We start from the raw sequence: 12254 nt of genomic DNA on the forward strand, positions 1-12254 counted from the left end.
ATACTTTTCTTCATATAGTGGATATCAGACCCCACCCCTTGTGCAGTTTCCCTAAACTGGCACAAGAGTCATCTGGTGTTTTTGTTTTCCTGAGGAAGGAGTTCTGTGAAACTTCGAAACGCGTCGAATAAAGACCACTGTAATAATAATTGTTCATAGTGATTCGAAGCGCGGATTGTCTGACTTTTTTCCTATCCTGCATCTTCTCCATCGGTCCCTCGTGGATCTGTGGTTTCTGCAGCAGCGAATCCTCCATGCTTATTACAAGCTCCATCTGGTGAGTGTATTATTTTCAAATTGATATACCTACACTGGATAATGCACTATTGCGCTATTTCTCTTCAATAGTATCCCTAGTATCTTGGACAATCAGTCACGTGATCATTATACTCCACCCACAATGGTATAGGAAATGCAGGTGGGTACCATTTTTAGGACTGAGACATAATGCTTATCAGGTCATCTGTATAAACTGGGGGGCAGCACGGAGCCTAATATTAGACCCTATATCCCCTGTTGCCACCTTACAATTTCACTTACGTGCCACGCTCCAATTTATATAAAAGTAGTTATGCAGATTCCATGTGGGCAGTGCTACTTATGGTGGAGACATGTCATGTGGGCGGTGTTAATGGTGGAGACATGTCATGTGGGCAGTGCTACTTATGGTGGTGACATGTCAGGTGGGTGGTGCTACTTATGGTGGAGACAAGTCATGTGGGCAGTCTTACTCATGGTGAAACTTAGCTTTTAATGGTACAAAGTTAAAAAAAAGAAAACAAAATATGCCACCTAAAAAAAAAGAGAGATCAGGACTCTCTCCCGGGTATGTAACATTCTAAAAGGACAGGATTTTGTTCCCACCCTGACATGGGCTGTCCATAACTGGTCCTATATTGGAGGCCCCCCTTATTGCATGTCTCGACGTGTTTCTTCCACGTAATTCCTCAGGGCACTAAACGCTTGTATCAAGGAGTAAGGTTATCTAAACTGCTAGGTGCAGTGTAATCACAGGTCCACGGGTCCCTCCACTCTGTCCCTGCAGAGAATGAGTCAGTCAAAAGGCCAAATATATAGAGGGTGGATCATTAGAATATAATTAGTAAGTCAAGGAACTTACCCTCGTTTGTCCAGCCCATGATGAGCTATACCCTCCCCAAGAAACCGCCCCTCTTCCATGTGTGGTTGGCAAGTGGCTCTGGGTTCAGGAATCCTCCGTTTCCGGTGGTTGAAGCGCACGTCAGAGCCATCTCCAGTCTCGTGAAACGCACAACACCCACCCATAGTTGATGTTATGTGGAAAGCAAAGGCGCATCACATCCGGAGTTTGGAATGCAAGTGCCAGGTTATGAATGGAGTAGGCATCCCCAGCATCTCCCCTCAGAAGGTCCACCCCATTGTTTTCCTAGGACATCCTTTCTAGACACAAGCCACACATCACACAAAATATCAAATTCAATTTTAGACACTCTCTACACACTATAAAAATAATGTCTATATATCGAGTCCATATATAAAATCTGATGACCTCCTCCATGCCATTTCTGAACACCTAGGTCTCTTCCCACCATCTGAGGAAGAGATTTGCGTATGTTGATGCACACGGATTGCCCAAGTTCCTTGAGTTACTAATTATATTCTAATGATCCATTCGTCAAGATCTTATCTCACAAATTTAATATCACAGGCTGGGAAGGTCACGCTGAACCACACGCTGTTATCTTTGTGTCGAACAGCTCTCAGCTGCCCCTCATCGTTTGGATAATTACACGTTTGACCGACAAATAATTGAAGAGGCAGCATGATGTTTGCACTAACAGGTGAATTATCGGGAAACTAACAGTGAGCATATGGTATATACACCTCCGGATTCCAATGCATGGAATATATGTATATACCCCCCCGTACGGTCACCGCTAACTCCACGCTAACTCCAGACTACTCACCGCCACCACCAGTCATTTACACAGGCCAATTGGAAGCCTGACAGGTATCGGATGGCTTTGGGGTGTAGCTTACAGAACAAAAGGAACAGAACTATTACATTTTATATTTAATCCAAAGGGAGACACTGTTCATGAAAAATATACAAAAGATTTTACAAGGGGGTAAAAACAATACAGTATATACAGTTATATAAAAATAAGGCTGGTTTTAAAATAGCATATTTTTGCCGTTCGATTTTGCAACCCCAGTAGCTTTCTATGGGGCCGCAAAGTCAGCCCGCAAAAATTCAATAGTGGGACGTATATACGGCCGTGAAAATATATTGAGCTTGCTCGATATTTTTCACGGACACCGCCCCCATTTAAATCAATGGGGTTGCAAAAACAAACAGAAGTTTGTTTTTGCGGCGCGCCGTCACTTCCGGTTTTGTGGAATGCCATTTTTTTTCTCCAATACTATTTCCATAGTATTGGAAAACAAAATGGTGATCCGCAAACATTTTTTGCGGCCCGTTATTGCGGTACAACACAAAAAATGCAGTGATACGGCCCGCAAAAAATGCGGTAAGTGTAAAACCAGCCTAAAAGGAATTAAACAAAAACTTACTACACCGATCGCAAAGACGATTTAATTTAGCTAAAGGAGAGCACTTTGGCCATTCAGTGAACGGGATCCCTGCATACGTAATATGTATCTCTCTACATGAACCCAGATCATAATTCAGCTTGATCTTTTATTGGCCTCTGAGTCCCACCCACACACCCTCCCCGTGATGACCCCACGTGGACAGGGTTGTGGGGTGTTCTCAGCCCTTCAGGATTTTACGCGATAACTCCACACTAGACAATTACATAAGTTCAAGATTGATGCCACATCTTTTATCAGGATTTTATGTTTACTTAGAAACCAAACATGGCATAGCTGTTGGCAGTTATCTGGCCCCTATGGCTTTGGGGTCTTTTGGCGGAGTTATAGTTATAAGAAAATATATATCTTTTTTCCTGGTGCCGAAAATGTATGCTTCATTATTAACGGAATTATACAAATTCCCATATTCAGTATTTTCTTTCGGAGACATTCTGTCTGAGCTCGCTTATTGTAACATTTCCCCCTGCAGAAACCCAGTGTCACCTGAATCCAACATGCATTTCTTGTACAGGGTGGGCCATTAATATGGATACACCTAAATAAAATGGGAATGGTTGGTGATATCAGCTTCCTGTTTGTGGCACATTAGTATATGGAAGGGGGGAAAGTTTTCAAGATGGGTGGTGACCATGGCGGCCATTTTGAAGTCGGTCATTTTGGATCCAACTTTATAAATGGCCCACCCCGTAGACAAAAGGTCTTCCACTGTCCTGCTTTTGTGTACGCTGGGTAACCATGGCTATGTCTAAAGGGTGTGAGATATCCCCTTTAATCCTCTCAAAACGTAAAAAGTCTTTTCCTGTCTTTGTCCAAGCTCTCAATGCAGAATCTACATCCTCGTTCAGTCATCTGGGCATAAAGAGGACGCCATGCATTTTAATTAAGATGGTTCACGTCTCTTTGTACACTACCATTTTACATACAAGCAGCTTTAGATTGCTAGCTCCTGTTTCCTTACTGCAAATGGGAGAGGGGACGAGGAAGAGGGGTTTGGTATCAGGTCCTCTATTGCTCTTACTGGAAATTGGTGTGAGAAAAAAAGGAGGGAGGATATGAGTGACTAGAGATTTTTAGGGTCTAAGAGGTAATGTTTCTCCTTGCGGAGAGTGACATGCCAGCTCTGGCTTGTCAAGGTAAGGAGGCTTATTCGCCGTGCAATGCTCCTCTGGGAAAATAATATGCAAATTGCCTCTTCAGAAAGAAAGAGGACTTTTACTCTACAGCGCCACCTATTGGTAGTAGCGATCCTACAAGTCACAGTCAACCCTTTAACGAGTCTTGTAATATGACTTAGGATACAAGCCAAATCTGATTCTGATTTGGCTTGTATCCTAAGTCATATTACAAGACTCGTTAAAGGGTTGATTGTGACTTTAAGGATCGCTACTACCAATAGGTGGCGCTGTAGAGTAAAAGTCCTCTTTCTTTCTGAAGAGGCAATTTGCATATAGAGATTTTTAATATCTTCTATGACAAACCACCCTTTATACATTTGGCCTTTTGACTGACTCATTTTCTGCAAGAACAGACAGAGTGGAGGGACCCATGATTACACTGCACCTAGCCCTCTATAATGTAAAGTGCTGCGGAATATGTTGACGCTATAGAAATAAAATTATTATTACAAGCTTTTAGTCCCGAGGAATTACTTGGAAGAAACACATCAGGACATACAGTAAGGGAGAGTGCAGGGCCCCCCAATACAGGGGACTGTGGACTGCGCTTGTCAGGGTGGGAGCAAGATATAGCCACTGCAGGGGGTCTAAAGGGCTACACTGCATCCCTGATTATCCCCCCCAGAGCAGCGATGGCGAACCTATGGCACGCGTGCCCTCTCAGCTGGCAAAGGCATCGCCTCATCCTTGTTCCGGAGCACCGAGCTGCAGCTTCCTGCCTCACACATTGAGCAGCATGGCCACGGCTGGATGACATCATTCAGCTCCACAGCCGCTGTGCCAGTAAGAGGAAGGAAGCTGCCGGCGCGCAGAGAGGCGAGTGTGTCCGCTGTGCCAGTGAAGCTGCTGTGTGTATCAATGATGGGGAGGGGGCCAATGAAGGGGAGAGGGCCAATGATGGGAGTGATGGGGAGAGGGCCAATGATGGCGGTGATGGAGAGAGGGCCAATGATGGGAGCGATGGGGAGAGGGACAGTGATGAGGATAGGGCCAATGAAGGGAGTGATGAGGAGAAGGTCAGTGATGGGGAGAGGGCCAATAATGGCGGTGATGGAGAGAAGGCCAATGATGGGAGTGATGGGGAGAGGGCCAGTGATGGGGTGATGGGGAGGAGGAAATGATGGAGGTGGTGAAATGGGCAATTTCTACATGAAGGGGATCATGATGGGGCATATTTCTACATGAAGGGGATCATGATGGGGCATATTTCTACATGAAGGGGATCATGATGGGGCATATTTCTGCATGAAGGGGATCATGATGGGGCATATTTCTGCATGAAGGGGATCATGATGGGGCATATTTCTGCATGAAGGGGATCATGATGGGGCATATTTCTGCATGAAGGGGATCATGATGGGGCATTTGGCACTTCATCATAAATAATTGGGTTTTAGGTTGCAGTTTGGGCACTCGGTCTCAGAAAGGTTCGCCATCACTACCCTAGTGGAATACTAAAGGATGAAGTACTCCCCCAACGGCCATGAAGAGCACCATATGTGTGAGGACGCTCCTTATTTATTACCATTATGCACTCAGGGTCAGATTATGTTTTGATTTATTCCTCTTCCATGGTTTGATTGTCTTTTCTGTATCCTATTGTGTCTAATTAGTCCCAATATGACCAGTCAGCTTCGGGCCTTAGACGCCAGTAACAGATGGACTTAGTAACATAGACACGTGTTATAGTCCTAGAAATGCCATGTGGGGGGATAATTTGTTTCCTGGAAGTGGTGGGATCATTGAGACAATGTTATACAAAGGGTCACTGTTTGCCCACCCTATTCCACCGTACAACTCCCAGAATATAGGATTCTGATCTCCAGACTGTATGGATGATGGCTTCATATTTGTTCTTTTATTATGATATACAGACCATGTCCTTCTAGGGTGTTGCATACCCGGGAGAGGGTCCTGATCTCTCTTTTTTAGGTGGCATATTTTGTTGTTTTTTTAACTTTGCACTATTAAAAGCTAAATTGTGGAGGAGTGATGGAGACAACATGTGGGCGGTCCTACTCATGGTGGAGGCAAGTCACGTGGGCGGTCCTACTCATGGTGGAGGCAAGTCACGTGGGCGGTCCTACTTATGGTGGAGGCAAGTCACGTGGGCGGTCCTACTCATGGTGGAGGCAAGTCACGTGGGCGGTCCTACTCATGGTGGAGGCAAGTCACGTGGGCGGTCCTTCTCATGGTGGAGGCAAGTCACGTGAGCGGTCATACTCATGGTGGAGGCTGTCAATCACTGACTGACTCTGCCCATTGGTCTCTTCACTAAATGCGAATACAAACTCTCCCCACAACAATATGTATCAGTGAAACATTGTAGGTGGGGGTTGTCTTCAGTTCGGCAGATCACAGGGGTGCCGTTTCTTCTATTTCAGAGGGAAAGAAAAAAAATACATGTTTTTTTTTTTTACACCAAACTTATTTTATTTAAAACTATATATATATATATTACACATCCGTATATTCAATGCATTCAGATTTCCCTCACCGTACAGTTTAATTTATGGGATTCTCAAGCATGACGAGGCTCAATGTAACCCCCTCCTCACCACCCACGTCCATCCTCACAGCAGAAGACGGGCGACTTCACACGTGAAGAAGCTTGATGCCAGGAAAAAAATCATTAAATCTGAGTTTTTACAAACAATTCTCCCCAATTAAAAAAAAAACCCACATGATTTTCCGAGAGAAGGAATCAGGCACGTGAAGAAATAAATATCTTCCCCCTCTTGGACTCGCAGCTCATGACAGTGCCGGAAAAGGAAATGCAACATTGATTCAAGGGCGTGGCCTGAATAATCGGCTACGCCCCATAAACACACGGGGAAGGGGCATGGTATAGTTTGATTCGCTCATGGAAAATAATTTGCATTCATTTTATTGGTTCCCAAAGGACCAGATTTTGTCACAGTGCATTATGGGAAACCTTAAAGGAGAGCTCCTATCAAGAAATTACAATGTCTCTGAGAACGTCGGCAAGTGCTCCCCGTTACAGTTTGGTTTCTACACAGTAGCAGCTTGTGGTTCTCTCCAACATAAGATCCCACTTTCTGTGGCCATGAGCATCTTAGGAGAAGACGACAATTCACCCCATAGTTTTTAAGACGACCGGGAGACACCCCGGAGAAAATAAACAGCAAGGAAAGAAAAGTCTATCGAGGAAGAGGACTAGGAGTTAGGAGATCAGGACAGAACGGCCAAACGAAGCCCCGAATTAGAGATACTGCCACCTCGGAGTAGGAAACATGGAGAACGCTGATCACTGAGGCACGAGGCGCAAGGTGTTAATCAAGAACGGGTTGAGGTCCTCAGAGTTCACAGCTCGGTGAAGCGAGGGTTCGGATGCACTGCGCTCTATTTTTGGGAGAGCCCGCTGCAGCAGCTCAATAGAAGAAAGGATCTAAAGGAGAGAAGTGAGAATGAGCAAAATCCATGTAAATGTGACCCTCAAATTAAAGGCAATACGCAGAAGCAGCCTGCATCACTATACACATACATTACTGATCCAGAGTTACACCCTGTATTATACTCCAGAGCTGCACTCACTATTCTGCTGGTGCAGTCACTGTGTGCATACATTACTGATCCTGAGTTACATCCTGTATTATACCCCAGAGCTGCACTCACTATTCTGCTGGTGCAGTCACTGTGTACATACATTACATTACTGATCCTGAGTTACACCCTGTATTATACTCCAGTGCTGCACTCCCTATTCTGCTGGTGCAGTCACTGTGTGTATACATTTCTGATCCTGAGTTACATCCTGTATTATACCCCAGAGCTGCACTCACTATTCTGCTGGTGCAGTCACTGTGTACATACATTACTGATCCTGAGTTACATCCTGTATTATACTCCAGAGCTGCACTCCCTATTCTGCTGGTGCAGTCACTGTGTGCATACATTACTGATCCTGAGTTACATCCTGTATTATACCCCAGAGCTGCACTCACTATTCTGCTGGTGCAGTCACTGTGTACATACATTACTGATCCTGAGTTACATCCTGTATTATACTCCAGAGCTGCACTCACTATTCTGCTGGTGCAGTCACTGTGTACATACATTACTGATCCTGAGTTACATCCTGTATTATACTCCAGAGCTGCACTCCCTATTCTGCTGGTGCAGTCACTGTGTGCATACATTACTGATCCTGAGTTACATCCTGTATTATACCCCAGAGCTGCACTCACTATTCTGCTGGTGCAGTCACTGTGTACATACATTACTGATCCTGAGTTACATCCTGTATTATACTCCAGAGCTGCACTCACTATTCTGCTGGTGCAGTCACTGTGTACATACATTACTGATCCTGAGTTACATCCTGTATTATACCCCAGAGCTGCACTCCCTATTCTGCTGGTGCAGTCACTGTGTACATACATTACTGATCCTGTACTGATCCTGAGTCACATCCTGTATTATACCCTAGAGCTGCACTCACTATTCTGCTGGTGCAGTCACTGTGTACATACATTACTGATCCCGAGTTACACCCTGTATTATACTCCAGAGCTGCACTCACTATTCTGCTGGTGCAGTCACTGTGTACATACATTACATTACTTATCCTGTAGGGATCCTGAGTTACATCCTGCATTGTACTCCAGAGCTGTACTCACTATTCTGCTGGTGCAGTCACTGTGTACATACATTACTGATCCTGTACTGATCCTGAGTTACATCCTGTATTATACTCCAGAGCTGCACTCACTATTCTGCTGGTGCAGTCACTGTGTACATACATTACATTACTTATCCTGTACTGATCCTGAGTTATATCCTGTATTATACCCCAGAGCTGCACTCACTATTCTGCTGGTGCAGTCACTGTGTACATACATTACATTACTGATCCTGAGTTACATCCTGTATTATACCCCAGAGCTGCACTCACTATTCTGCTGATGCAGTCACTGTGTACATACATTACTGATCCTGAATAGAAATAGGCAAATCCGAACAGTAAAGTTCAGCGTCCGAACCTAACATCTACTGTTCGGGCACAGATACCGAACACAGACTTCACCAAGAAGTCTGTGTTACTGTTCGCGGCAAACACTGCTTCTGATCAGTGGTAAAGTCATTACTACAGTCAGACAGCTGCAGTTCCCACGCTCATATGACAACGTGAGCCCGAAGCTGTGATCGGAGGTATAAAGTTTACCTCCATTCACTGGCACAGGCTGATGGGACTATTGCTCCCATCAGCCTACGCCTGCTGCAGCTAACAACAGGGAAAGTAGTCGGCAGCTGTTGAGAGTATTCATCAGCCAGGGTATGCGCTCTAAAACCGCCGTGGGTTCCCCTGTATTATTGCTAACAAGCCGGGGGGGCTGCAATCCTCAGCTGACAGCATTAGTAAAGCTGGTTATCAAGAACAGAGGGGTCCCCAAGCTGTTTTTATAATTATTTAAATAAATAGTTTAAAAAGCGGTGTGGGGTCCCCACCATTTTTGTCAACCAGCCTTGCTAAAAGCAGACAGCTGAGGGCTGGTATTCTCAGGCTGGTAAGGGGCCACGGATATTGACCCCCCCCAGCCTAAAATTAGCAGCTCACAGCCGCCCAAAAAGGCACATCTATTACAGGCGCCAATTCTGGAGTTTTGTCCGGCTCTTCCCACTTGTCCTGTAGCAGTGGCAAATGGGTAATATTTGTGGGGTTGGTGACGTCAAGTCCTCACCTTAGTAATGGAGAGGAGTCTGTAAGAGACCCATCTATTACTAATCTTATGGTTATATTGTAAATAAACACACAGCAAGTATAAATTATCTAATATACAAAGCTCAATTTGGGTATGTATGTATGTGTGTATGTGTGTGTATGTCCGGGATTGGCATCCGCACAGTCGCAGCTACAGCCACAAAATTTGGCACAGTCACACGTCTGGACCCCGAGAGTGTCCTAGGCTATGTTGTGAGGCAAAATTTTAACCCCGCGCGTTCCAATTCACCAAACAATTTTGCCCCTATCTGCATAATGGGGAAAAAGTGTATGTACAGTTAGGTCCATATATATTTGGACAGAGACAACATTTTTCTAATTTTGGTTCTAGACACTACCAGAATGAATTTTAAACAAAACAATTCAGATGCAGTTGAAGTTGAAGTTCAGACTTTCAGCTTTCATTTGAGGGTATCCACATTAAAATTGGATGAAGAGTTTAGGAGTTTCAGCTCCTTAACATGTGCCACCCTGTTTTCAAAGGGACGAAAAGTAATTGGACCGTTGACTCCAAGGTTATTTCATGGACAGGTGTGGGCAATCCGTTATGTCATTCTCAATTAAGCAGATAAAAGGCCTGGAGTTGGATTTGAGGTGTGGTGCTTGCATTTGGAATGACAGCTGCCAGATGTGAACAAGGGGGACTTAGAGAATGAGAGCGATGGCGCCAAACAGTATATACCGTACAGTTGCTAAGGTGGGGCCCTGACATGGGATACTCACCACACACGGGGATATGAACACACACACAAAATGCGCCACACACTACCACGTGCTTCAACACATATACCACCCTCAGCACGCATTTCACCACACATACACCAACCTCGCCACATAAAAGTCAAAACACAAAAGTCGCCACTCAAAACTCGCCACGCTGTTTAAAAGATGAAAAATGAGCTGTGATTGGTTGCTATCAGCAACAGTTTTCCTTGTAGACAGTTGTGGTAACTGAGGCCTATTATTCTTATCATTTCTATGGTGTTATCGTCCTTCTGTAAAGCTGGAAATAACACAATTTATTACCGTGCCAACACAGACCACCCTCTGACACAGACTGCAGGGGGAGCCCAGTATCACACAGGATAGGATTAGATACACAGCTCAGCAGTCAGTATCATACAGGATAGGATTAGATACACAGCTCAGCAGACAGTATCACACAGGATAGGATTAGATACACAGCTCAGCAGTCAGTATCACACAGGATAGGATTAGATACACAGCTCAGCAGTCAGTATCACACAGGATAGGATTAGATACACGGCTCAGCAGTCAGTATCACACAGGATAGGATTAGATACACGGCTCAGCAGTCAGTATCACACAGGATAGGATTAGATACACAGCTCAGCAGACAGTATCACACAGGATAGGATTAGATACATGGCCCAGCAGGCAGTATCACACAGGATAGGATTAGATAAACAGCTCAGCAGTCAGTATCACACAGGAGAGGATTAGATACACAGCTCAGCAGACAGTATCACACAGGAGAGGATTAGATACATGGCCCAGCAGGCAGTATCACACAGGATAAGATTAGATAAACAGCTCAGCAGTCAGTATCACACAGGAGAGGATTAGATACACAGCTCAGCAGACAGTATCACACAGGAGAGGATTAGACACATGGCCCAGCAGGCAGTATCACACAGGATAAGATTAGATAAACAGCTCAGCAGTCAGTATCACACAGGAGAGGATTAGATACACAGCTCAGCAGACAGTATCACACAGGAGAGGATTAGACACATGGCCCAGCAGGCAGTATCACACAGGATAAGATTAGATAAACAGCTCAACAGTCAGTATCACACAGGATAGGATTAGATACACAGCTCAGCAGTCAGTATCACACAGGATAGGAATAGATACACGGCTCAGCAGTCAGTATCACACAGGAGAGGATTAGATACACGGCTCAGCAGTATCACACAGGAAAGGATTAGATACACAGCTCAGCAGTCAGTATCACACAGGATAGGATTAGATGCACGGTTTTTATGTGCAATATAATCATTATAATTTGTTATAACTGACCACAGTTGGTTACTATGCCCAGGCAACGCCGGGCTCTTCAGCTAGTTTGAAATAAAAAAGGAAAAGTGTGTTTTGTTTTTATTTAAAAATAACAAACACAGTTATGCATACCTAATGCCCATTCCATTCAATCCCTCGTCTCGTGTAATAAAACAAAAAAAAACGACGACAATATCCCTCACCTGTCCGACGTTCTTTCCCACGCCATAATCCATGTCTGGGGATAAATAGTTTTCCACCTGGGCGGTGCCAACATGTGACCATCCAGGCTGAGAACAACTGATGAATGACCTGCTGCGAGTGCAGCATCAGTGACCGGGGGTGACATCATCGAGGTTACTGCAGTCACTGAGGCTGCGTTCCCAGCCAGGCTGAACAGCGGTTACCTCCCTCCAGGGAGAGGCGAGTTCACTGGGAGAAGTTCACTGCAGTGAATTTGAACTGCGGTAAACTCACATCTCACCGGAGAGAAGTCTCCGCAGTTCTTCCCAGCTGGGAACACAGCCTCAGTGACTGCAGTAACCTCAATTATGTCAACGCCAGTCACGGAGGCTGCGTTCCCAACAGCTCAATCATCAGTGGTTCTCAGCCTGGATGGTCGCATCTTGGCACCGTCCAGGTTGAAAACTAGCATGGATTACTGCGTGGGACAGAACGTCAGACAGGTGAGGGATATTGTTGTGTTTTATATTTGCTTT

General features: G+C 45.0%; 1 protein-coding gene across 6 annotated transcripts in view; it reads right to left on the reverse strand.

The window, feature by feature from the left end:
- Positions 1-6176: 6176 nt before the first annotated feature.
- Positions 6177-12254, reverse strand: part of ARAF (A-Raf proto-oncogene, serine/threonine kinase) — a 44807-nt gene continuing 38729 nt past the window's right edge. For all 6 annotated transcript variants that reach the window (XM_073541380.1, XM_073541375.1, XM_073541376.1 and 3 more), the window contains exon 17: positions 6177-7179. In XM_073541380.1, the coding sequence (XP_073397481.1) occupies positions 7039-7179 (141 nt within the window). In that variant the 3' untranslated portion in view covers positions 6177-7038. The remainder of the gene's footprint in view (positions 7180-12254) is intronic.

The sequence above is a fragment of the Dendrobates tinctorius genome, unplaced genomic scaffold, assembly GCF_039654945.1.
Source record: "Dendrobates tinctorius isolate UK_male_01 unplaced genomic scaffold, ASM3965494v1 ptg000120l, whole genome shotgun sequence".
Lineage (NCBI taxonomy): Eukaryota > Metazoa > Chordata > Amphibia > Anura > Dendrobatidae > Dendrobates > Dendrobates tinctorius.